Raw genomic sequence first — 24118 nt, 5'->3', positions numbered from 1 at the left:
TCGCCTCACACTGTATAAAAGCTTTCTGAAGTACTTGGTCATAGTAAGGTTGCGTTAACATTATTTGGGTTTGTCATTATCAGACACAATACAGCACTTGGAGTTTGGTTCCCCATGACTCTGAATAAATTATTCATTGATTAAAGGCATTTGACAAAAGACAATGGTGTCACTAAATATACAAAAAGCCTTGAAAGGATGAAGGCATTTATCTTTCAGTTCACAACCTCAAATCGTCATAAATAACCTTGCACTAATTATGTAGTTTTCTTAAAAGTGCAGTTATTTGTATACAGCAAGGTCCTGTAAACTATGAAATTTCCCATTTTAGTGATGCTGCTTGAAGGTAAACATCTGCCAGGATACCTGCTGTTCTTCAGAGCAAAACAGATTCCTTTATGAGACAAGCAGAGGCAGCTACAGTTTAACAAAAACAAATTACTGGAAAAGCTCAGCAGGTCTGGCAGCATATGTGGACAGAAATCAGAGTTAACGTTTTGGGTCGAGTGACCCTTCCTCAGAACACAGGAAGGCTCATTCAGGGATGTCAACAGATTTGTTGAGCTTTAAATTTCTGTTTTTGTTTCTGCTTTACAGCATCTGCAGTTCTTTTGGTTTTTATTTAGCTACAGTTTAAAATCTCCAACTGGACTGCAGTTTCAAACCAGATTGTGTTCAAGTATCTGAAGTAAGCATAAATCTCAAACTCATTAAATCAAGAATGGGTAGTTAAAATCTGGTCACAGGTCTAAAACGGTCGACCTGAAATTTGCCCCTAGACAGACAACTACTTGCAAAACAAGTGCTCCACCTCTTGGAGTGAAGGCAAATTATCAAAGATATGCTGGCTCATTAAAATATAAAGCATTCTCACATGCTCTGCTGTTACTAGAGGAATATATTTCACAATCAACATCCTTCGTGTAACCACTGATCACAAACTGAACATGAAATAGGAACTAAAGTAGACAATTCAGCTCTTTCACCCTGCTCTGCCATTCAATAAGATCATATCTCACATGGTTTGTTTCAAATGACACATTCCAATGTACTCTGAATGACTTTTGATTCACTTGCCTAACAATAATCAATCTACTTATGGCTTAAAAATATTTAATGAGCCTGCCTTCACCGTCTTCTGAGGCAGAGAGTGCTAAAGTCGCACAGCTTTCAAAGAGAAAAACATAATCATCCACATCCTAAACAAAGAAAAGGCTCTCATTTTAAAACAGTGCTCCATAATTTTGGGCAGACCTACAATTACTCAGCTCTATAAACACTTGTGACTACAAGAGCAGGTCAAAGGCTGAGAATTTCATGGTGAGTAACTCATCTCTCAACTCCTCAAAGCGGGCCCACCATCAGCAAGGCACAAGTCAGATGTGTGATGCAAGAGAAATGTATTGTCCTCAGGCTGTATGCCTGACAAGGAAAATAATATTTACGACGTAAGAGTATTACAAGTGAATTGAGGACGCTGAGAGTGGACAATTGCTGCATGGAGACAAGTTGAACTTTATTGCATTTTCTGTAACCTACACATTGAAATGTCTTGTAATGTACACTTACAAATTTTATGAATCAAGTAAATTTTTGGGAAAAGAAAGAATCAAACCAGGAGTGTGACAGAATGCTCTTCACTTGCTTACATGAGTGTAGTTCTGACAACACTCAAAGGGTTCAACACCGTCCAGGATAAAGCAGTCCACTTGATCTTCACCCTATCCACCACTTTCAACATTTACTCCTTCTACCACTGATACGGTTAGAATCCTTTGCACATCAAACATCCTGGACTGCAGCAATTCAAGTAGGCAGCTCATAACCACCTTCTCAAGGGCAACATGCAGGGTTAGAGAGAAAGGGTAAGGGGAATGGGTCTGGTTGGGATGCTCTTCGGAGGGTTAGTGTGCACTCAATGGGCCAAGTGGCCTGCTTCCACACTGTAGGGATTCTGAGAATTGATCTATCTGCATTGAATATATTCAATGATCCAGATTCTTGTGTATTCCAGGGAAGAAAATTACAAAGATTTAATGACATTTAAAGAAATTCCTTGCTTCTATCTTAAAACGGCTGTGGTCCTTGGTTCCAAATTTGTCCACAAGAGGAAACATGCTCTCAATGTCCAATATTTCAGTACACATCAGAACCTTGCACACTTCAGTAAGCTTGTTTCTCAGTCTTTTCAGCAAGTATAGGCCCAAACTGGTCAACCATTCCACATAAGTCAAATCCCTTCATTCCAAGAATTGATGTGGTCAACCTTCTCTGAATGGCCTTTAATGGGAAGTTTATCCTCCGTAAATAAGGTGGCCAAAGCCAGATGTGGCATGAGAGATGTGGACTCACCAATGCGCTGTGGAGGGCAATAAATGAGTGTGGTGAACAAGGGTGAGTCCAAGGCCATACATTCAGCTGTGCTGCCTGTTTGCAATGCTGTAACTTGTGAAAGGCGTAACATATAAAAGATGTTTTCTTGAATGAAACACCCAAGTCAGACACCCGCCTGTTGGGACAACTGGGATAGGCACCAGCTGTAGATCTGCAGTCCTCCAGTGTCAATATCATCCCGCTGTTCTGGCAAGGGAATGAAGCAGTGCGAAAATCACCAGTCAACAAAGGCGTATTTGACACTTCAGCAAAGGAAACTCGGGGTTTTGGTTGTAGCATAAGCAGTCATGTCAGCGGATTGGAATTCAACAGTCTCTCATCAGCAGAACGCTGGAGCAAGAGGCAGAATGTCACACTACACTGTCAGAGTAACTACAATAGCTGTGCCCCTTTACAAAGTGGCTCCTAAATTCCACAGGAAACTGATGACAGGAACAGACAAGACTTTGCTGGTAAAGGGTAAGGAACAAGAAGAAAGCAAAAACAAAAACCTCAATATTTTACTGAGGAGCAAACGTCAAAATGAAATCTGCGATGGTGCGGCTTACAGATTGAGTTGCCATCCAGAATTCTGAAAACAGTTCTGACATGTTTATTCCAGAAATTCAGCTCTTGCTGGTTAGAACAGCAGACTCGAGAGATGGATAGCCTTCTCCAGCTATTTTTTAAAAACTTAATTTGGGGGATGTGGGCATTGCCAACTGGGCCAGCATTTATTACCTGTCCCTAGTTGCCCTTGAGAAGATGGTGGTGAACTGCCTTCTTGAACCACTGCAGTCCAGGTTGTGATGTTCCCAAGTATCTGCTGCCCTTGTCCTTCTAGACAGTAGTGGTCATGGGTTTGGAAGGTGCTGTCTGAGGAACATCTGCAGTGCAACTTGTACACACTGCTGTTACTGAGCTTCTTTAGTGTAGGGAATGAATGCTTGTGGATGTGATACCAATCAAATGGGCTGCTTTCTCCTGGTGTTGAGCTTCTTGAGTGTTGTCGGGGCTGCATTCACCCAGACAAGTGAAAGTATTCTAGCACACTCCTGACTTTTGCCTGGTAGACGATGGCCACGCTTTGAGGAGTCAGGAGGGGAGTTACTTGCCAAAGAATTCCAAGTGCCTGGCCTGTTCCTGTAGCCACTGTATTTGTGTGGCGAGTCCAGTTGCATTTCTGGTCAATGGTAACCCCAAGGACGTTGATTGTAGGGTATTCAGTGATGGTAACACCATTGAATGTCAAGGGGTGGTGGTTAGATTGTCTCTTATTGGAGACGGTATTGCCTAACTGTTGCAAGGTGCAAACATTACTTGCCAGCCTTCTGTCTCCAAGAGGCCACAACTGTACTTTAGTGGATCCTTCATGTGTAATGTGCAGTGAGTTGCAGCAGTCTACAATTCTCTTACAGTTTTGGTACCTGTATTTAGAAAGAGGTATACTGGCATTGAAGGCTGTTCAAAACAGAGACTGATTCCTGGGATGAAGGGCTTGACTCATCAAGAACCCAAATCAGGTTAGGCTTTTAGTCATAGATAACAAGGTGTCGAGCTGGATGAACACAGCAGGCCATGCAGTGTCAGAGGAGCAGGAAAGCTGACGTTTCGGGTCTGGTCCCTTCTTCAGAAAGTTATTATAGTTTAGAAGAATGAGTGATCGCATTGAAACATACAAGATTCTGAAGGGGCTTCAAAGGAGTGATGTTGAGATGATGTTTTCACTAATGAATCTTGAAAGGAGTACGCATACACAGAAAATGAGGATACCCATTTAAACATAAGGAATTTCTTCTCCCAGAAGGCAGCAAATATCTGGAATTCTCTATCTCAGAGTTATGGACGATAGATTATGGAAAACACTTAAAGGGGAGTTCGACAGATTTTTTTTAAATATCGGGGAACTGCCAAACTGGGACAAAAGAAGAATTGGACCTGCAGCAGATCTGACATTATCTTGTTGAATGACAAAGCAGGTTTGAGGGGCTGAATACTTCCGCACCTACATACGTTCTTGCGTCTACTCAACTGTAGCTGCAAAGTTGAGCCTGGCCCTACCTTCCCAGCGTACAGGTAGTTCTGGTATAATGTATGCTTCATTAACACAAATTGGCTGAAACGTGATTGATAAATAGCAGATGATGTTTGTCTAATGCAAACATTCTGCTGTACAGGTATAGCAATTTTCTACGGCAATTTCCCTATAACAATTTTCTGTATTGATTTTCTATAGCGTGAGGTCACACAACAACTCAACTATAATGTTATAGGAGAACTACCTGTAAATACATTTAGACTTTCCACATGGATGACTGAACGATCAATAGGAGCAGCCATGCAGATTCTTTCTTCCGTCCTGACCTAGTGAGCAGAAGTGGGCTGTAAGGCCTTCATACTTGCACAGTCTTAGTTGAGCAACTCTCCACTCCAGTCCAGTCATTGAACACTGTTGCTCTGTATGGCCATTAATAAATACCAGGTTATATTTACAAATTGAACTGCAGGGGGATCCAGCTGAAGGCCATTCAGCCCATCACATCTGTGCTTGTGTTTTGCTACTAAACTAATTCTACAACTCTGCTGTTTACTCACATACTTGTAGCTACCCACGCTACAAATATTTATCCAGCTGTCCTTTGAAGAACTTTTATCTTAGCCACTCCCTATCGAACTCTGTGCTTCGATAGCCATTTGCATTAAAGACATTTCTCCTAACTACTACTTTAATGAAGATCGTCACAAGGTGGTGTTGCCATTGGTGCAGATAGACCCCAGCCAAAGTCAGTAATTTCAAGAGAACGTGGAGGGGTCAAAATGGTGAAAACTCACTGGAACAAGGGCAAGTTGCACAAGATGGGCACTGAAACATGTAGTCTAGACTTACTGACTGCAGCAGGGGGCAATCAACCATATTAAATACGATCTGGACAAGTACACAGCTTGGTTAGAGCTGGGACAAACTTATATTTACAGTTGTTATGTCAAGAGGGCTCCAGAAACTTGTGACCACATGTAAACAACATTTTAGGTAGCTAGTGATAACATGTGAGTAATCAAATGCTTGCTCTGTTAATAACTGATAAGGGGAGAAAACAGCAAATCTGCATTGCCTCAAAACGCAATGATTTCACCAGCCAAGAGATGGATAAGCAGTCATTTTAGGTAGGTAGTAAAAGCCTGCCAAGCCTAACCAAATCATGCCAAAAAAATTCTAATTAGCTCACTGGTCAAGTCTGAGCGTAGTAACAAGAAGGATCTCTTTAAATGTTTGGATTTCACAGCTTGGTGAAGAACCATAGGTATGGAAGGGTGCCTATGTATTAGTCAACCAGCACAATGCCACAGCCAAGTAGAGTGAGTGTTACACACACTCTTGTCTGCGTCCTACATAACAGAGTATAAATTCACAATAAAGTTTTCGTTCTACGTAGTGAGTATTCGCTGCTATGGGTCACTTTAGGGCTGACCATTCGATCAATGGGTAATTTCTCCAGTTACTAGCTTTCTCCCCGACCTCCTTTTCTCCTGGGGCTACACTTCCACTGGCTTCCACGCCCCACTATCTCTCAAAACTTCACTGTTCGACAACGGAGCATTACAGTTAAATTCAGTTCTGTCCTCCCTCAAACTGTTTCCCCCAGAGATCAGCAGATTTGGTACAAACCTGGGAGCTTACCAGTCCACACAACTGTTCATAGTCAATTTGTTCACAGAACTATCGTGGGATCAGCTAGGCAAAATGTGGAACACTTATCAGGCTAGATCAGTAAGTTAGGCAAATTAAACCAACCCAAGGAGAATAGGCACCAAGTGCCTCATTTGGAATTGAGCCTAATAAAATACAGTGGGCCAAATCCCTACAACAGAATGTGCATTATTTGTCATTAATGTATTTTCAGTTTAATAACTGCAGGACTCGTGTCATGGGTGAGTTTACTCTGGAAGTCCAACCTTACTTGGATCTGTTTGAGCAGCTTGTTAATTGGTTTGCAGTTCAGCTTCTGGCAGGCCATCTTGTAGGCAGCAATGATCTCCTCCACTGTCACATTCTGGGCTGAAAGACAGCAAACATTTCAGAATCACAACAAAACTCAGCAACCAGTTCAACAGTTAAGTAAATCATCCTTCTCCACCCAAGTCCTGAGTGCATACATGCAAGTGTGAAGTAAAAATTGCTTAAATCCACAACCTAACTACAACACAGTTTATGCACACAAATGCCTAGCATTTATTGAAGGCACATTTATTTCTGATTATCACTAATTTTCTCTGCTAAGATTAATCTTCCACAAAATCATGGGGCAAAGGACAGTATTCAGTCTATCAAGTCTGTGCCAACTCTTTCACAGATCATTTCAGTTAGTTCTGCTCCATTACTCTTTCCCCAAATTCCCACAAATCATTTCAAGTACTTATCCAATTCCCTTTCGAAGGTTACCATTGAATCTATACACACTATTCTAATCAGGTTCCATACTCCAAAACACAACAATTCAATGTCACCTCCATATTTTTCTTCCAATCTAAACAGACAGTGTGCCATATCGCAACCACTCCCTTTTCTTTATACAGACTGATTTGTTTTAGGAAAAGTTGTGGCATCATAGCCCATTTCTGTTAGTTAACCCTAGAGTTTTTATTCGTATGTGAATTCTGACTGTAAGTGAGAGAAAAATATCTAATTATTGTGCAACATCATAACCAACCCAATCATGTTCTTATTCTACACGTGCCTTCCAGCAGAACTCAACAGGCAGTGTTCCTCTTCCCAATTCTCAGTAATTGCAGCAAATTTGTGACACTGCCCCTGTCTGAAAGCAGTCTGGCACTCACGGGCACCCTGTTAATCAAACTTGGGTCTACTGAGCTAAAGACCTCAGTTCTTGCGCATTGCTTTGAGCCTTAATTAACCTAAGGCTCAAAGCAATGCTTGTATAAAGAATTAGTTCTGCAATGTGAGGCAACTGGCTCTGAAATGGTTATTGAAGCAGGTAGTAGATGCTTGGTGGTATAGACCTGCAGTATTCCTGCAAATAAGCCATTCCAAAACTTTTATCTTGCACTCATTGAACACAGTCACAAGAATTCCAAATCTCAAAAGGAAGGACAATTTATGCTACAAGGAAAGTGAGCTCCGATTGGAAGAGGTGTTACCAACCAATCAGGGCCCTCTCTTACGTGATGTAAGTTATTGCTCTCTGAGATTTGGCATTCTAGCACAATTGTCCTGATATGTAGAATGTGAAAAACATGCTTTCTTTCTTCTGACAATAGTATGGTTTACACAGAGTTCTAACAGAGGTCATTTTCAGCCATGTGAATGCTGAATGGGTGAGTGAAGATTCTGACTCTCCTGCAGACAGCCCACCAGAACAAGAAGAATGGTGTTGGCTTAAAGTAGCAACATGACAAGCTACAAGCAAAATACTGCAGATGCTAGAAATCTTGGATAAAACAGCTGGCACTGGAAATGCTCAGCAGGTCAAGCAATTCCTGTGAAGGAAGACAGTTAATGTTTTGGGTTGTGAAGTCACATCAGAACATGGACATGACAATCTACTGTAGTGTATTAGATACACTCTCAAACAGAGCACGAAGCCTTCAGAAACCAAATTTGATCTAGTTCCGAATGTATGTTAAAGAACATAATTTATTCAATTTCCCAACTCGTCTGTCCAGCATATTCAAGGCACTTCATATATGATGAGTAAATCTGCACTGTCATGATATTGCACTTGCACAGATTTTTCTTCAAGGGAGTTGAGGGTTAAAAGTAATAGACTGGAAAGTGGAGTTACAGCCACAAACAGATCAACTATGATCTTAATGAAAACACAGCAGGCTCGAAGGGTCAAATGCCTGGTGATTATTTCTTAAGGCCTTATGACAGTTTAAATGTCTAACAAGAAGGAATTTTGCATACCAGATACCTCAAATAAAAAGAGAGTGAGATTTTGGTGTTAAAGGCAGAATTGCAGAGACAACTAATGAGCACGTTTGAATGATGCCATTGAGCTTTATCATCTTGATTACCTGGAACAGATCAAAGAGGCCTTTGGTCAAAATCTCATTCGGACAGTGTTTGCAACAAGGCATGCATTTCTTTCATACATGGTCACAGTCTGGAGTGTACTTCGAACTCAGGTCAAAAAGACTCCTGACAGACGACATGAGTTGCAATGTAGTGAAAACAATAGAATTATAGAACCCTTCCATTGCAGAAGGAGGCCACTCAGTAAATGAAGTCTGCACCGAGCCCCGGAAGAGCATCACACACAGACCCAGCCCCCCTACCATATCTTGTAATCCACTTAGCCTACACATCCCTGAACACTATAGTTTCCGTGTGGTCGATCCTTTTGGCCTGCACATCTTTGGACTGTGGAAGGAAACCATAGTGCCCATAGGAAACTGACATAGACATAAAGTATGACATGCAAGCTCCATATAGACAATCACCTGAGACTGGAAACGAACCCAAGTCACAGAAGCTGTGAAGGAGTAGTTCTAACAACTGTGCCACTGTGCTGCTCAATGCCAAACACTCTTTTTTTTTGCTTTCTCAGATGCTGGTTCCAGGGAAAGTCTCACACACTGCACAGAAATAAATTCCAAGGATGTAGCTAAACTTTAGGGGTCAGGCAGCTTAGGACCATAAGAATGGGAGGCCCTCAGCCCCAAACCTGTGCTTCCAATCTTGTGGATGATCTGTGAGCTAACTCCACATATGAGCCTTTGCCCTATATCCTTTGATACCTTTAATTAGCAAAAATCTACCAATTGCAGTTTTAAAACTCACAATTGACTTAAGACCAATTGTCATTTGTGGAAAAATATTAAAAACTTCTACCATCCTTTCCATGTAGAAAATTTTCCCCAATATCACTCCTAAAAATTGAACACAGCTGGTTAGCATGGTTCACTAGAAGGTGAGAACGTGGTTCCCCTTCTGGATGGATTCAGTAGTCCTTCAGGCCTGTCTTCTCATTCGTTGCCGTGATTTAGCATTATAATAAAAAGTTAGTTAGTCTAAAAATTAGAATCAGATTTGTACTCCTAGTTTAGGAGAAATGACTTTTCTCCATCAACCCTATTTGTTTCTCTTGAGGTCTTGAAAATTTTGATCAAGTCATTCTAAATTCTAAGGAATATAACCCAAGTTTCTCCCTTCTTGCACACCTGGCGCCCAGCTACCATTTCAGTGCATCAATATTGCATTCCCCTCCAAGGCTAATTCTTCCGAAGGTATGGTGATTAGAACTGCTCACAGTACTTTAGGTTTGACTGGCCAGGGCACTGTGTAACTGAAGCATGACCCCAATTCCTGTATTCTCTGTTCCTCTAGATATAATCAAGGATGACAGCTCCAATTTGCAGGCGGCCTACTCCTGCTGAAACAATACTTTCTGGTTCCCTGATTGAGGATTTGGTTTGATAATCAAATCACCATGATCAAATTGTTTGGTTATGTCCAATGTCAAGGATGTTCCTTAGGTGTATGAGAGACTGATGGGTGATCAAGTAGGGTGCATATGTGGGGGTGGCTGGGTGTGCATGCATGTATGTTTTGTGGTGGTTTAAAATGGAAGAGAAAATAATAGAGCTAAATGCCAATAAGACCCCTTGACCTATTGGGTTGCATCCTGGGATATTAAAGGGAGTAGTTACAGAGATAGCGGATGCACAGGTTCTGGAAAAGCCTCAGAGGACTGGAAAACAGCCAATGTAGCAGCCTTTTTCAAAAAGGAGGGGAAACAGAAAAAATAAACTACAGAACAGCTAGAGTAAACATCTGTCATTGGGAAAATGTTACAGCCTATTATAAAGAACGCACTAGCGGAGCATATTAGAAATACGCATGATCGAGTAGAGACAGCGTTGCTTCGTGAACGGAAATCATGCCTGACATATTTATTCCAGTTCTTTACAGAACTTTGTTAGAATTATTTGAGGTGGTGACATGCAGGATATATAAAGGGTAACTGGTAGATGAAATATGTTTGGACTTCTAAAAGACATTCAATAAGAGAGTTCTCATAATAAGGGCACATGGCATTAAGTGGAATATTTTAGCATGAATAGAGGACTGGCTAACATTTAGAATAGTGTTGGTTAAAAGAGGCACTTTTAGGACGTTAACATGTAACTACTGGAGTGCAACAGGGTTCAGTGCTGGGCCCATAATCATTTACAGTGCATGTTATATGGTAATGGAAGTGAATGTACTATCTGCAAACTTGGCAATGTCACAGAAAGGTGGGAAGGCAATTAGTAGGGAAGACACAAGGAATCCGGAATGATAGAGACAGGTTAAGTAAGTGAGCAAAAACGCAGCTAATAGAATATAATGTGAGAAAATGAGAGGTTACGCTCTTTGGCAGGAAGAACAGAAGAGCTGAATGGAACTTAAATGAGGAATGACTGCAGAAAGCTGAAGCATGGAGAAATTTGGGAGTCAAGGGCACAAATCACAATAATGCTTGCAGCATCATTCAGCAGATTATAGGCAAGCGGAATGTTGGCCTTTATTTCAAATGAGATGGAGTATAATGGGTAGGTCTTGCTAAAACTATACATCGCAGTAGTCAGACCACACCTAGAATACAGTGAGTAGTTTTGGTCTCCTTATTCAAGGGAATATACTGGCATTGGAGACAGAACGTTCATTAGATTAATCCTGGGCATGGAAGGATTTTCATGAGGAGGGTTCAATAAGTTGGGTTTGTACTCATTGGAATTTAGAAGACTGAAAGGAGACTTTATTGAAATATCTTATTCTTGGGGGGAGGGGGCTTGTCAGGGCAGATGCAGATATTTTGTAGAATATTCCTTCTAAAGCATAATTTTCTACCTCATAGAACTGCATGGTATTGGCTCATTCGTGCATTCATCTGATCACATCACCACATTCTTTTAATCCCCCCCACTAAGACTGCAGGTACAGAGTGTACAGTCTGTCCCAGTTTATGAATGTGTGCTATGTGCAGTTGATTGATTTAAGATTTTCCATGCGATCATTGTGTTTGCTTCACGCTACACAATCTCTCTGGAGCTATGTGGTTGAAAACAATTTCGCTACTAGCCAGACTCATGGAAAACTGCCTGAAGTACAAAAGGTCTGAGTGGGGTCACAGGAGGGACCACATCTCTCCACATCAAGTGTTTTCACCCTCAGTGTCATGCTGCACACAGGCAGAAGCTAGATATAGTAGGAACTGCAGATGCTGGAGAATCCAAGATAACAAGGTGTGGAGTTGGATGAACACAGCAGGCCAAGCAGCATCAGGGGAGCAGGAAAGCTGACGTTTCGGGCCGAGACTCTTGCTACTTACTTTTATCTGAGGTCCAAACAGAGGCCCTTCCTAACGCCTCAATCTTTAAATTGAAACCAATGATTCCTCATCTTGTGGAACTCCCTACTGTTCTGTCTCTGCTTCCTACCAGAGATCTACACTTCCAAATGCAGAGTTGCTTTAGCACTGGTTCATTTGCCTTATACTATCTCATATCCATATCAGGCTTACAAACCTCCTGTACTGTGGGGCTCCGGGAAAGGCAAAAACTGAACAACCTTATGTAGACAAACAGGAGGCTGGAAGAACACAGCAAGCCAGGCAGCATCTAGAGGAAAGGAGAAGTCAACATGTTGGGTATAACCCTTCTTCAGGACTGGATATGGGGGTAGGGGGAGCTTCAGGAAAAGAGGAGGGGGTTGGGAGCGGCAGAGTGGTGATTGTAGGTGGACACCGGTAGTAGGTATGACCTGGTGGTGGCTGAAAGGGAGACTCAGAAGATGGAATGGAGGGGGGAGGTGGGATTGGAAAGGGAGCCAGGAATGGGTTGGAAGGTTATTTGAATTGGAGAACTCAATGTTGTGTCCCCTGGGTTATAGAATGCCCAGGCAGAAGATAATGTGCTGTTCCTCAAATTTGCATTCTGAGTCTTCATAACACTGGAAGACGCCAAGGATAGACATGTTAGAGGGGGAGGGGGTGGGTGGTGGGAGTTGAAATGGACGGTGACCAGGAGATTAGGCTAGCTGTTATGGGCCAGGTGAAGATGCTCCATGAAATGGTCACCTAGTCTATGTTTGTCTCACTGATGTACAGAAGACCATATTGGGAGCACCTGATGCAACAGGCTAGGTTGGAGAAGATGCAGGTGAAGTTCTGTCTCACCTGGAAGGACTGTTTAGGGCCCTGGATGGAGGGGAGGGAGGTAGTGTGTGGGCAGGTGTTGCAACTTCTACGGTTACAGGTGAAGGTACCGGGCAAGTTGGAGCAGTTGGTGAGGAGTGTGGCATAAACTAAGGAATGGCAGAGGAAATGATTCTTGTGGAAGGCAGACAGCGGTGGTAAGGGGAAGATGTTCTGGGCGGTGGGATCTAATTGGAGTTCGCAAAGTGTTTGAGGGTGTTACATTAAATGCAGAGGGTGGTGGGGTGGAAAGTGAGGACAAGCAGGATCCTAGCTTTCTTATGTTTGGAGAAAGTGTGATGGTTAAGAGCTGTGGAGCCGGGAATGGAGGAGGCACGGTAGAAGGCTACCTCGATAACAGGGAGAAAACAGTGTTATTTGAAAAAGGTGGACATCAGGGATGCTTGGGAGTGGAACGCCTCCTCCTCCAAGCAGGAGCAATGGAGACAGAGGAATTGGGAAAAACAGGATGGTTTTTGCAGGATACAGGATGGGAGGAGGTGTAGTCTAGGTAGCTATGTTGGTCCATAAACTGTCGCCAGAAATGGAAATGGATAGGTCAGGAAAGGGGCAGCAAGTGCCTGAGGTAGACCAAGTGAATTTGAGGGCGGGGTGAAAGCTGCTAGCGAAGTCGATGAACCGCTCCAGTTCAGCCTGGGTGCAGGATGCAGCACCGATGCAGTCATTGATGTGATGGTAGAAGAGTTGGGGAACACTACTGGTGTACATACTGATGAGGGACTGTTCAACAAACAGGCAGGTATGGCTGGGGCCCATTTAAGTGCCCATGGAAACTCCCTGGATTTGGAGAAACTGGGAAGAATTGAAGGAAAATTTATTGAGAGTGAGGACTAGTTCAGCGAGGCAGAGGACGGTATCGTTGGGAGCGGAACTGGATGAGTCAGTCAGAGAGGAAAAAAAAACTGAATGCCTGTAGCTGGTCCTTGTGGGGCATGGACATGGAATGGGGTTGCTCATCCATAGTAAAGGTGAAGTGCTGGGGTGAGGGAGCTGGAAGTCTCCAAAGACAGAGGATGTAGTTTGAGTTCCAGATGTAGGTGGGGAGTGCATGGGCCAAGGGGAAAGACAATGAAGTCAAGGCAGGAAGAAATGGGTTTGGTCGGACAGGAACATGTGGAGATGATGGGTCGGCTAGGGTAGTTGCACTTGTGGATCTTGAGGAGCAGGTAGAACTGGGCACTGCTGGGCTGGAGAATTAGAAGGTGGCGGTTGGTCACTGGAAGCAATGAGGTCATGGACAGTGTGGGAGACAGGAGCTTGATGGGTCATGTTTGGACCATGGTCAAGAGGGAGGTAGGACTCGGTTACAAAGTGACAGCATTCAGAAAAAGGTGTCTACTCATTCCACTGACCCCCAAACATAGGATCCTGAAAGGACAGGATCTAGGGTTATGAAATGAATGTGAAAGGAAATAGATGACTATTTTAAGAAAAAGAAATTGGGAAAGATTGCAATAAACTCATTATAAAAAACATAAATTACACTGGTACCCAGTCACGTTGTTCCAAGGCTCCTTTGGAAGCACCTCACAAACCTGTGAATTCTGCTACCTGGAAGAACAAGGGCAGCTAGTGCATGAGTACGCCACCACTTGCAAGTATCTCTCCAAGCTACACCTTATCCTGACTTTGAAATATACTACCGCTCCTTCAGCATCGCCAGATCAAAATCATGGAACTCCTTTTCTAACAGCACTGTAGGTACACTTGGGCTACTGTGGTTAAAAAAGGTTTAACAGAGAACTATGGGGCAACTTTTTCACACAGAGGGTGGCGCCTGTACGGAATGAACTGCCGTAAGTGGTAGATGCAGGTACATTTAGAACATTTGGACAGATACATGTGTAGGCAAGGTTTACATGGACATGGGCCAAACACAGGCAAATGACACTAGTTTAGTTTGAGAAACCTGGTCAGTACGGACAGGTTGGACTGAAAGATCTGTTTTCTTGCTGTATGACTCGTATGACAGCTCATCACTACCTTCTCAAAAGGCAATTAGCGATGGGCAATAAATGCTGGCAATGCCAATGGCGTCAACGTTCTGTGAACAAATAATGGCAATGTGCAGAAAGATATCACAGTTGATCCCTCATCTGTGCTGAGCTTTTTTGGGTTGGAGGGGCAAGTGTTTCTCAATATCTGTACTTGAGAAAAATCAGCTAGGCTAGTGTCTTGCACTATAAAGAGTGGATGTCAGCTAAGGACAGATTAACCTTGGCTGTGGCATCCTGCACACTCAAAATAACCTCTCATCTGCTAGACTCACATGCTAAAAGTGTCCACTTGCAGGAGAGTAGCCATTGCCAGAGAAACAGTATTCCTGCAAGTCACACAGCATAAACAACTGCACCTCCCAGTCGCGAACCATTTTAACTCCCCCTCCCATTCCTGAGACGACATGTCCATCATGGGCCTCCTGCAGTGCCACAATGATGCCACCCAAAGGTTGCAGGAACAGCAACTCATATTCCACTTGGAAACCCTGCAGCCCAATGGTATCAATGTGGACTTCACAAGCTTCAAAATCTCCCCTTCCCCCACTGCATCCCAAAACCAGCCCAGCTCGTCCCTGCCTCTCTAACCTGTTCTTCCACTCACCTATCCCCTCCTCCCACCTCAAGCCGCACCTCCATTTCCCACCTACTAATCTCATCCCGCCTCCTCGACCTGTCCGTCCTCCCTACCCCCCCACTCTCCTCTCCACCTATCTTCTCCTCTATCCATCTTTGGTCCGCCTCCCCCCCTCTCCCTATTTATTTCAGAACCCTCTCCCCATCCCCCTCTCTGATGAAGGGTCTAGGCCTAAAAAGTCAGCTTTTGTGCTCCTAGGATGCTGCTTGGCCTGCTGCGTTCATCCAGCTTCACACTTTGTTATCATGGAAACAAACCCTTGAGTCCAACTCATCTGTTCTGACCTGATTTCCCAAACTAAACTAGTCTGATTTGCCGAAGCTCGCCCCAATTCTCTCTAAACTTCTCCGATTCATGTACTTGTCCAAACGTCTTTTACATGGTGTAATTGCACCTGATCTAACACTTCCTCTAGCAGCTCATTCCACACAAGAACCACCCTCTGTACAAAAAAGTTGCTCTTAGATTTGAAAAGTCCTTTCTCCTCCCTCCTTAAAACTTTGCCCTCTAGTTTTGAATTCCCCCACCCTAGGGAGAAGACATTTGCTATTCACCTTATCTATGGCTCTCGTGATTTTATAAACCTCTATAAATGTCACCCCTCAACCCCCTACGCTCAATGGAAAAACGTCCCACCCTATCCAGGAGTGGCAATTTGTCAATATGGCTTGTTCCCGAAGAAGAAATAGTAAAGCTAACTAAGGGCTGGTTGTGCAGCTACTTTAAAATTTGATCCTTAGTCTCTCCTGATGCACCGGATAATCTGCCCTCTGCCAAGATGTCAAACCTACTAACGCACTGCTCAAACTAAAGCAACACTTTGTCCACACCTGACATCCGGCTGCACAACTCCACCCATTCAGCAGACAACTGTAACGTGAAATTCATTTGTCACCAACCAGTGCTAGGTAATACTAGTGAGCATTGTACCCGTAACTGTCTGTAAATTGAGAATATGTTTAGTATAAAGGGCAGGCAAAATCACTAAGCATACTCTTGTGTTGGCGTAGTACAGTTAGCTATCTGACATAGGAATGTGAAATCTATCTTGAGGCAGTACCACAAAAAACAAAGTTTATGAGCACTTCCATACCAACTTGTTACAGCTTATTTGTGCTGAAACTCTGCATCTATGCCTTCATTACTTCTAGATTTCACTGTTTGCTGGCAGGCCTCTCATCCTCTAAACCCACAAAAAACCCACGCTCATCTAATCCTTAATCAGTGACGAGATACTCAAAATTCTTTTAAATCAACCTATTCAGGAATGTTATTACATGCCTCTGGAACAAGTGGGTTTTGAACCCAGGGCTTTCTGGTTCAGAGTTCAGGATACTACCAATGAACCACAACTGTCCCACGCACATTTCCTTCCAGGAAATCAGTTCACAAAAGGAGATGACAGTCAAAAGTGAAGCTCTGCAATGTCTCAGGTTCAAGATCTAGCCTGTACCAGCTGCATCATATCAGATGACATAGGAGTCCAGAGTAGGCTTGACAGTGACCAAAATGACAAAAAGGGGGAAAAAAAAAGTCAGTCAATCTGCTTGGTTACTTGCTTCTTGTCACTGACTTGTAACCCTCCTCTTCTCCTGCTGAATGAATACTAGAAGGTGACAAATCACATTGGGGTTGCCATTGGGTAAAACTCAGTTGGGGCAGGCTTAGGGTCTCCCACCTCTAGTACACCAAGGGGATGCAAACGTCACAAAATCCCTTTGGCTGGTCATGAAATATCTATTGTAAAACAGAATCAGTAGTTATAAGTTTAGTGAGGCGCGTCTGTTCAGCTGCCACTAAAGGGCCAAATGGCCTGTTTCCAAATCCACTGGAAGAACTGGCTTTTTATTTAAACTGTGTGATTAAATAAAGAAAATATGTGAATGAAGAAATACTCATGTAACAGCTCCACAAAACGTAAAACGTTCAGAGTCTAAAAAATTTTCTTCTTTAAAAAGAAAAATTTCACCAACTATCAACCATTGTTATTAAAAAATACATCTGGTTCACAAATGACCATTGGGGGAAGAACATCTGCCATCCATACCTAGTCTGGCGTACGTGTTACTTCCGACTTACAGCAATGTGGCTGACTATGGAGTTGCCCTCAAACAGCCTAGCAAGCAATTCAGTTCAAGGGCAATTAGGGCTGGACAATAAGTACTGGCCTCACCAGCGATGCCCACATCTTATGAAAAATTATTCAAACACCTCTTCACAACATAGTGGTCCTACAGGAAATACTGCATTACAGATAATTGAATTCCAGAGTGGACAAATGGAACGCTGTCATTTATTGCAAAAGGAATGGAAGTCAAAAAATAGGAGCATTTTGCTCCAATTGCATAGGGCATTAGTGAGACATATCTGGAGCACTGCAGAGAGTCTGGTCTCCTTATTTCAGAACGGGTATGCAGACAGTAGAATTAAGACCACATTTACTTCAGCCATGTTGACTGAGCTCGGACTTTTTTCATTGGAGAAAAGGAGGAGGAGAGGGGACCTAATTGAGGTATACAAGATAACGAGAGGCATAGATAGAGTTGATAGCCAGAGACTATTTCCCAGGGCAGAAAAGGCTAGCACGAGGGGTCATAGTTTTAAGCTGGTTGGAGGAAAGTATAGAGGGGATGTCAGAGGTGGGTTCTTTACAGAGAGTTGTGAGAGCATGGAATGCGTTGCCAGCAGCAGTTGTGGAAGCAAGGTCATTGGGGTCATTTAAGAGACTGCTGGACACGCATATGGTCACAGAAATTTAAGGGTGCATACATGAGGATCAACGGTCAGCACAACATCGTGGGCTGAAGGGCCTGTTCTGTGCTGTACTGTTCTATGTTCTATGATCTTATCAGATGACAGAACACACATAATAAGCCATGTGGCATGCTCCTGCTCCCAAAAATCATATGTTTACATATACAACACAATTGGACTGGTTTATGAAAATGCCCTGTGCTTAACAGAATGTCAACACTCCCGGTCTAGACTCAAATGTGCAGTGGGGAATCAGAAGGTTGTTGGCTCTCATTATGCTACATTGTAGAAATAAATCAAGCTCCTTGGACAAAACTGGGTGTGTATCTTTAAACAGACGTCAAACGTGGCTCACTGAGCAATATTTTTGCCTCTGAGTCACAAGAATCTCTGTCCCAAGTCCAACTCCAATATTTAAACACAAAAAAAAAGTCAGGGCTAACACTCCAGTGCAGTGCTGAGGGAGTGAAGCACTGTTGGAGGTGTTGCATCTCAAACATTAAACTGGGTCATAGAATCCTTACAGTGTGGAAACAGGCCATTCAGCCTATCAAGTCCACTCTGATCCTCTAGATAGCATCCCACTTAGACCCACCCCCACTATCCCGTATTTCCCATGGCTAATCCATATAGCCTGCACATCCCTGGATGCAATGGGCAATTTAGCACGGCCAATCCAACGAACCCGCACATCTATGGATTGTTGGGGGAAACCAGAGCACCTGGAGTAAACCCACATAGACACAGGGAGAATGTGCAAACTCCATACAGACAGTCACCTGAAAGTGAAATTGAACCTGGTCTCTGGCCTTGTGAGGCAGCAGTGCTAACCACTGATCCACTGTGCTGTCATGGACGGATGTCAAAGATCCTAGACATTATTTTGATGAAGAGCGGGACAGCTCTCCCTCGTGTCCTGACCTTAAATTTGAACATCACAAAAACCAATGATCTTGTCGTTACTACATTGTTGTTTAAGTCAGTTTGCTGTACATAAATTAGGTGTTGATGTTTTTGCCTTACATCATGATTGCGCTCCAGAGGTATTATGCTCATTGTAAAGAACTTTGGGACATCCAGGGATCCTGAAAGCTGCATATAAACCCAGGCTTTTCTTTTAACGTAAGTGCCCCGAAGCATTTTACATGCGCGCTACTGAACAGCTTGACATTGAATCATTTCAGGAGATATTATGGTAGGTGACCAAAAAAAATTGTTGAAAACACTTCTAAGCAGCAACTTAAAAGGAAGACGGAGAGGTAGAAAGGTTTAGGGAGGGAATTCCAGATCTTGGAGCCCAAGGCAGCCGAAAGCACAGTCACCAATGATGGACTGATTAAAATTGGGAATGCTCAAGTGGTGAGAATCAGAGAAGCACAGAGATCTCAGAGTGTGGAGGTGGGAAAGCTACATAGAAAAAGAATGGGAAGTTAAGGCCATGGATTGGCTTGAAAACAAATATGGGAATTTTAAAATGGGGACACTGCTTAACCAGGTGCTAATGTAGATCAACAAGCACAGGGCTGATGGATGAAGGAACTTGGTATGCATTAGGATAGGGGCAACAGGGTTTAGGTGGCCTCTGGTTTCTGTAGGGTGGAAAGTGGGAGACAATAAAGATAGCATAATGGAACAGTCAACCAAAGATTTGAAGGAGGGTAATAACAGGAGATGAGCGGAGGTGTTGTGGAGACCGCGGTGTTATGGAGATGGAATCTGCAGTCCTAGCAATAGAGGATAAGCATCAAAAGCTCAACTCAGGGCCACGTTACACACCAGGTTGTGACCAGTCAAGGTTACATTCAGACCAAAAGCATTACTTCCCTTTCCAGACACTAACTTATTATGTGCATTTTCTGTTTTTATCCAGTAATCATGCTGTAATGCTTGTCATTGGAATTTGTGTAAGAACATATATCTGTCCAAGTGTGATGCTCCACATCCATAGTATTAACTCTATGGTAACAGTCTGGTCCCATTCATCAAGAGCAAGCACCAAGGGACCCCTAAGCCACCCAACATCTCAGAACTATACCCTCTCAGAAGCTTATATTTTCCAAGAAAGTAGAAATTCTGAGCTCAAAACCTGGAAATGCAGTTTGAATATTTCGACCTAGAAGGACAAGGACAACAGATGCACGGGAAAGGCTGCAATGTGCCCTTCAAGGCATATACCATCCTCACTTGGAATTAGATTACCTTCCCTTCACTGCTGCTAGATCAAAATCCTGAAACTTCCCAACAGGTTCACCCAAACAACAAGGACTGCAGCAGTTCAAGAGGGCAGCTCCTCACCTCCCTCTCAAGGGTCAATTAGGAATAGGGCAATAAATGGTGGTCTAAGTATTGCCACCTGAATCCTGTGAAAGAATTTTTTAAAAACTGTCTCAAAGTTGCCCAAACATCACATTGCATTTTCATTAGGAACCCCAGGAATGCTCCCCAAACCTTTAGATATCCTGCCCTAGCAGCTAGTGAGATCAGGGCCATAACAAAAATGGTGGGAGTGAAAGGAACCAGGCTCCTGTTTTATGGCATTCTGTATTGTCCCACTTTCTCTCACAAATACACTTATCAGTTTCTCAATGTTTAAATGGTAAGCACCGACAATAAGGTGACTTGATTCAGCCCAACAAAACAAACAGAAAGTTAACATTAAAACTAGTTAGTACTAATTAAAACAATGTTTCTGCCACACACACAACCTTGAAGTAAGGGGATCGGATGGGGTCAGTGTTTAACACCTCAGCAAAATCTTAGGTATATTGTTGTCCTCTTAATGCAGGCAGGAAGCAAACAAAGTGAAAATTTCGAAGGGCAACCAATGCCAACCCCTTCCCCAACATCCTGCAAACACTTCTGTATGCTAATGCATGCTCAATTCAGCTCCTGGCACTTCAGCCAAGCATTTGTTTCTGTTGAGGATGGAAAGCAATGATAACACAGCTCAACCATGGCAAGCATTATTTCAATCCTGCTCTCATTCGATTGCTACGGGCATGGGGGACTGGGACCAACTGCTCATGGGGAAGATCAAACACTGCCTGTTGCTGGCCCCTAACATCCGTATAATTTCTAGTACAGATAGTGGTCACTGGTGTGAGAATTCAAGCTCCCTTTCTTAGGCCATAGGCATTGAGGAAAATTAAAGCAAACCCTGCTGCCCTTCCACCTTAAACAGGCAATTCAGCATGAGACGATTTACACAAACCCATTCTGACACTTAACTATTTAGCCCACAAGACATGTAAAAACTGAATCAAGAGATAAATGTGGAATAAAAATTTTTTCTTAATGGCTTTACCATGTCTCCATGGGTCTTTTGGCTCCACAGCTCCAGAAACGATGGCCTCATCTGAGGGAAAGGTTACCCGCTTCACGCTTTGCTTTGCTCGACTGTCCACTGAGGGCGACAGCAAAGTGGTGTCATCAGCCTGGTCCTGGGAGGAGGAGGTCAATGCAAGAGGATGGGAGATGTCGCCCACTGGGGAGAGCAAATCCAAACGCATTCGGGACGAAACAGATTGTTCAGGGCAAGCGTTGCTTGCTGAAGTGTTTATCTGTAACCTGGCAGAGCCTGCTGCCAGAGGTAATGGCCCCTCACCATCTGAATCAATTGACCTACACGCCTCCTCCAACTGCTGGTCTGCAGAATTTTCTGCTTCCAAAATCAATGTGCAGTTTGCCTTCTCCTGGTTTATACCTCGCTCCTTGCTGATCTGTTGTGTCATGTTTGTATCCGCCTGCTGCATCGCAGTCAGTTCCAGATTTCGGCAGTTCCTCTCACTGTCCATTTCTTTGCTGATCTCACTGCTGCTGGGGTTTGGCTCCCATTTTTGCAGTGCTTCAATTTTCACTTCCTGCAGTCTTGTCTCTGTTGACACACACTGTGTGAATTTATCTGTCGTTTGTACAGTAGACATGTTCTGTCTCCTGTCCTTTTCTTCCACTGTTCCTATCTCAAGGCAGTTTTCCTCTACCATGCTTTCTTTCACCACACAATTAGCTTCACACACGCAGAGTTCTTGGTCCATCCCCTCCTCTTTATCCCTTCTTGCAGATTTCTCTGTGAGCAGATCTTTGCCTTTGGTATTGATGGTCCCTCGTTCCTGGTGCATTCTTCCCTTCAATTCTCCTCCAAATTTCTGTGTGAATTCACTGTTTCCTGCCTCATACTTCCCATCGTCTGACCCCAGCTTGTTTCTCTCACTCTCTGAACAGTTTCCCTTCTCAGCCTCTAAAATGAGTGTTCTCTCCTGTCCCCTCTCTTCCTTAGGATCTCCCTTCATCTCCTTATTGTCTAAAAGGCAGTCACCAGTTGCTCCTCTCGCACCTTTCCCATCATAAGGACGGACTACCTCTTCCTCAGTTGAGGATGCTCCCGACCCGCTGTTAACCATTATCTCGGTCTGGTTACCATTTACCTCTATTCCCCCCTGACGTGGATGGTCTCCACTTCCACTGTAAGTACCCTGTTCTTGGACATCATTACCCTGATTGGGAGAGGTTAGCAGCAGCAGATTATCACTATTCTCCTGCTGACAGTGGTACCCCCTGACAGAAGTAATATCAACAGCCATGTCGCTTACAATATTAGCAGCTTGACCATCATAGAAGCCCAAACTTTGATTAGGATTAATTCCTTGGTGGATTTCCAATCTATCAACCTGACTGCAGCAGCTGCCCACTCTCAGTTCAGTCTTACTCTCCAGCTGGTGGGTCTGGTCTCCCCATTCAGGGGTACTAAGCTTTCTACTTCTCTGATGATCATCTCCCAGGGTATTATCACACTGACTATGACAGTAGCCCTCTCTGAGATCAGTATTATTCTCCTGTTGCTCTTCTGGGTCAGTATTATTATTTTGGCTATGGTTAAAACCACCCTGAAGCTGGGAATCAGCCTGTTGCAGGGAATTATTAGTCTTATTATGGCAATAATTATCTCTAAGGTGTGTATTATTCACTTGCTGCTCTCCTGGGTCAGTATTATTACACTTAGTGTGGTTAAAACTTCCCTGAAGCAGAGAATCAGCCAGTTGTGGGGTATTACCACTCTGACTGTGACAGCAGCCTCCTCTTGGGTCAGTATTCTCTATATGATGGCTTTGGTCTCCCCTGAGAGGGGTATTACCAACCTCCATCACTTCCAGGGTATTGCAATCCTGAATATACTAGTAAATCACTCCCAGTTCAGTACAATACTATTAGATCAATATTATAGGGCTAATAATGGTTAAAGCCTTTTTGAAACTAGCAATCAGCTTGTCCCACTGTATTACTAACCCAAATATAGCAACTGCCCTCTCCGAAATCGGTATTATTGCTCTTAACTGTGAATGTTAAGGCTTCACTAGAGCTGGAATCACCCTGTTCCACAGAATTATGATTCCAATTATTGCAGTAATTCTCTCCTAGGTTAGTATTATCGCTGATTTAAGCTTGGAGTTGGAAACCAAGGGTAATGGTCCCCGTGCTATAGCAATAATTCTCACGGTAGCGTTACCTGATTTTGCTGCTGTCCTAGGTCCGTACCATTATCGTGACTGTAGTTAAAGCTTCTTTGCAGCTGCTGTAGAGAATTACTACACGGATTAAGGCAGTAATTCTCTCCCAGGCCAGTATTATCCTCTTGCTGCTCTGACAGGTCGGTTTTACGACACTGACTGTAGTTAAAAGCTGCGGACAGCAGCTCACTCCCAAGGACAGTATTGTTCTCTAGCTGGCGAGTTTGAGCTCTCCTTCACCTACATCCCTTCCCTGGAGCTGGGGATGGGGATAGCTTGGAGACGATTCTTCCTCCCCACCCCCACCCCCCTCCCACCGCTGTCTGGAAAGGGGGGTGGTGGTTAAAGCTTGTTTCTTTCTCCTCCCTACCCACCCCCAACCACCCCCCCCCCTCCTCTCACCACCCAACGGGTTTCAGAGACTGACTCCTTCCACCCACTCTAATTGATTATATCTGCACCTCCGTCCCTCCCTTCTCCCCCGGACTCCGTCTCACTACTTGAGGTCCTGGTCCCAACGGAGGCCTGATAAAAGCTCACTCGACCCCCCCCCCCCCGACAAATATTGGAGGAGGAAGAAAGGGCCTCGAGTTAGCGTCTCCCGAGCGGCTGCTCTTGCTGCCTTCCACTGAC

At 43.7% G+C, this 24118-nt stretch overlaps 1 protein-coding gene across 2 annotated transcripts in view; it reads right to left on the bottom strand.

Moving 5' to 3' along the window:
- Positions 1 to 23845, bottom strand: part of LOC125447890 (protein phosphatase 1 regulatory subunit 37-like) — a 50849-nt gene extending 27004 nt beyond the window's left edge. Inside the window, exons 1-3 of one of the 2 annotated variants that reach the window (XM_048522689.2) lie at positions 23485 to 23845; positions 21286 to 21855; positions 6333 to 6430 (exon numbers count right to left, since the gene is read on the bottom strand). In XM_048522689.2, coding sequence (XP_048378646.2) covers positions 6333 to 6430; positions 21286 to 21775 — 588 coding nt within the window. In that variant the 5' untranslated portion in view covers positions 21776 to 21855; positions 23485 to 23845. Of the gene's footprint in view, positions 1 to 6332; positions 6431 to 21285 lie in introns of both variants that reach the window. The other variant, XM_048522688.2, reaches the window with a different exon arrangement.
- Between the last annotated feature and the right edge of the window lie 273 nt (positions 23846 to 24118).

The sequence above is a fragment of the Stegostoma tigrinum genome, chromosome 39 (assembly GCF_030684315.1).
Source record: "Stegostoma tigrinum isolate sSteTig4 chromosome 39, sSteTig4.hap1, whole genome shotgun sequence".
Taxonomy (NCBI): domain Eukaryota; kingdom Metazoa; phylum Chordata; class Chondrichthyes; order Orectolobiformes; family Stegostomatidae; genus Stegostoma; species Stegostoma tigrinum.
Note: the sequence above shows the minus strand (reverse complement) of the source record. Positions and strands in the feature narration are given on the sequence as shown.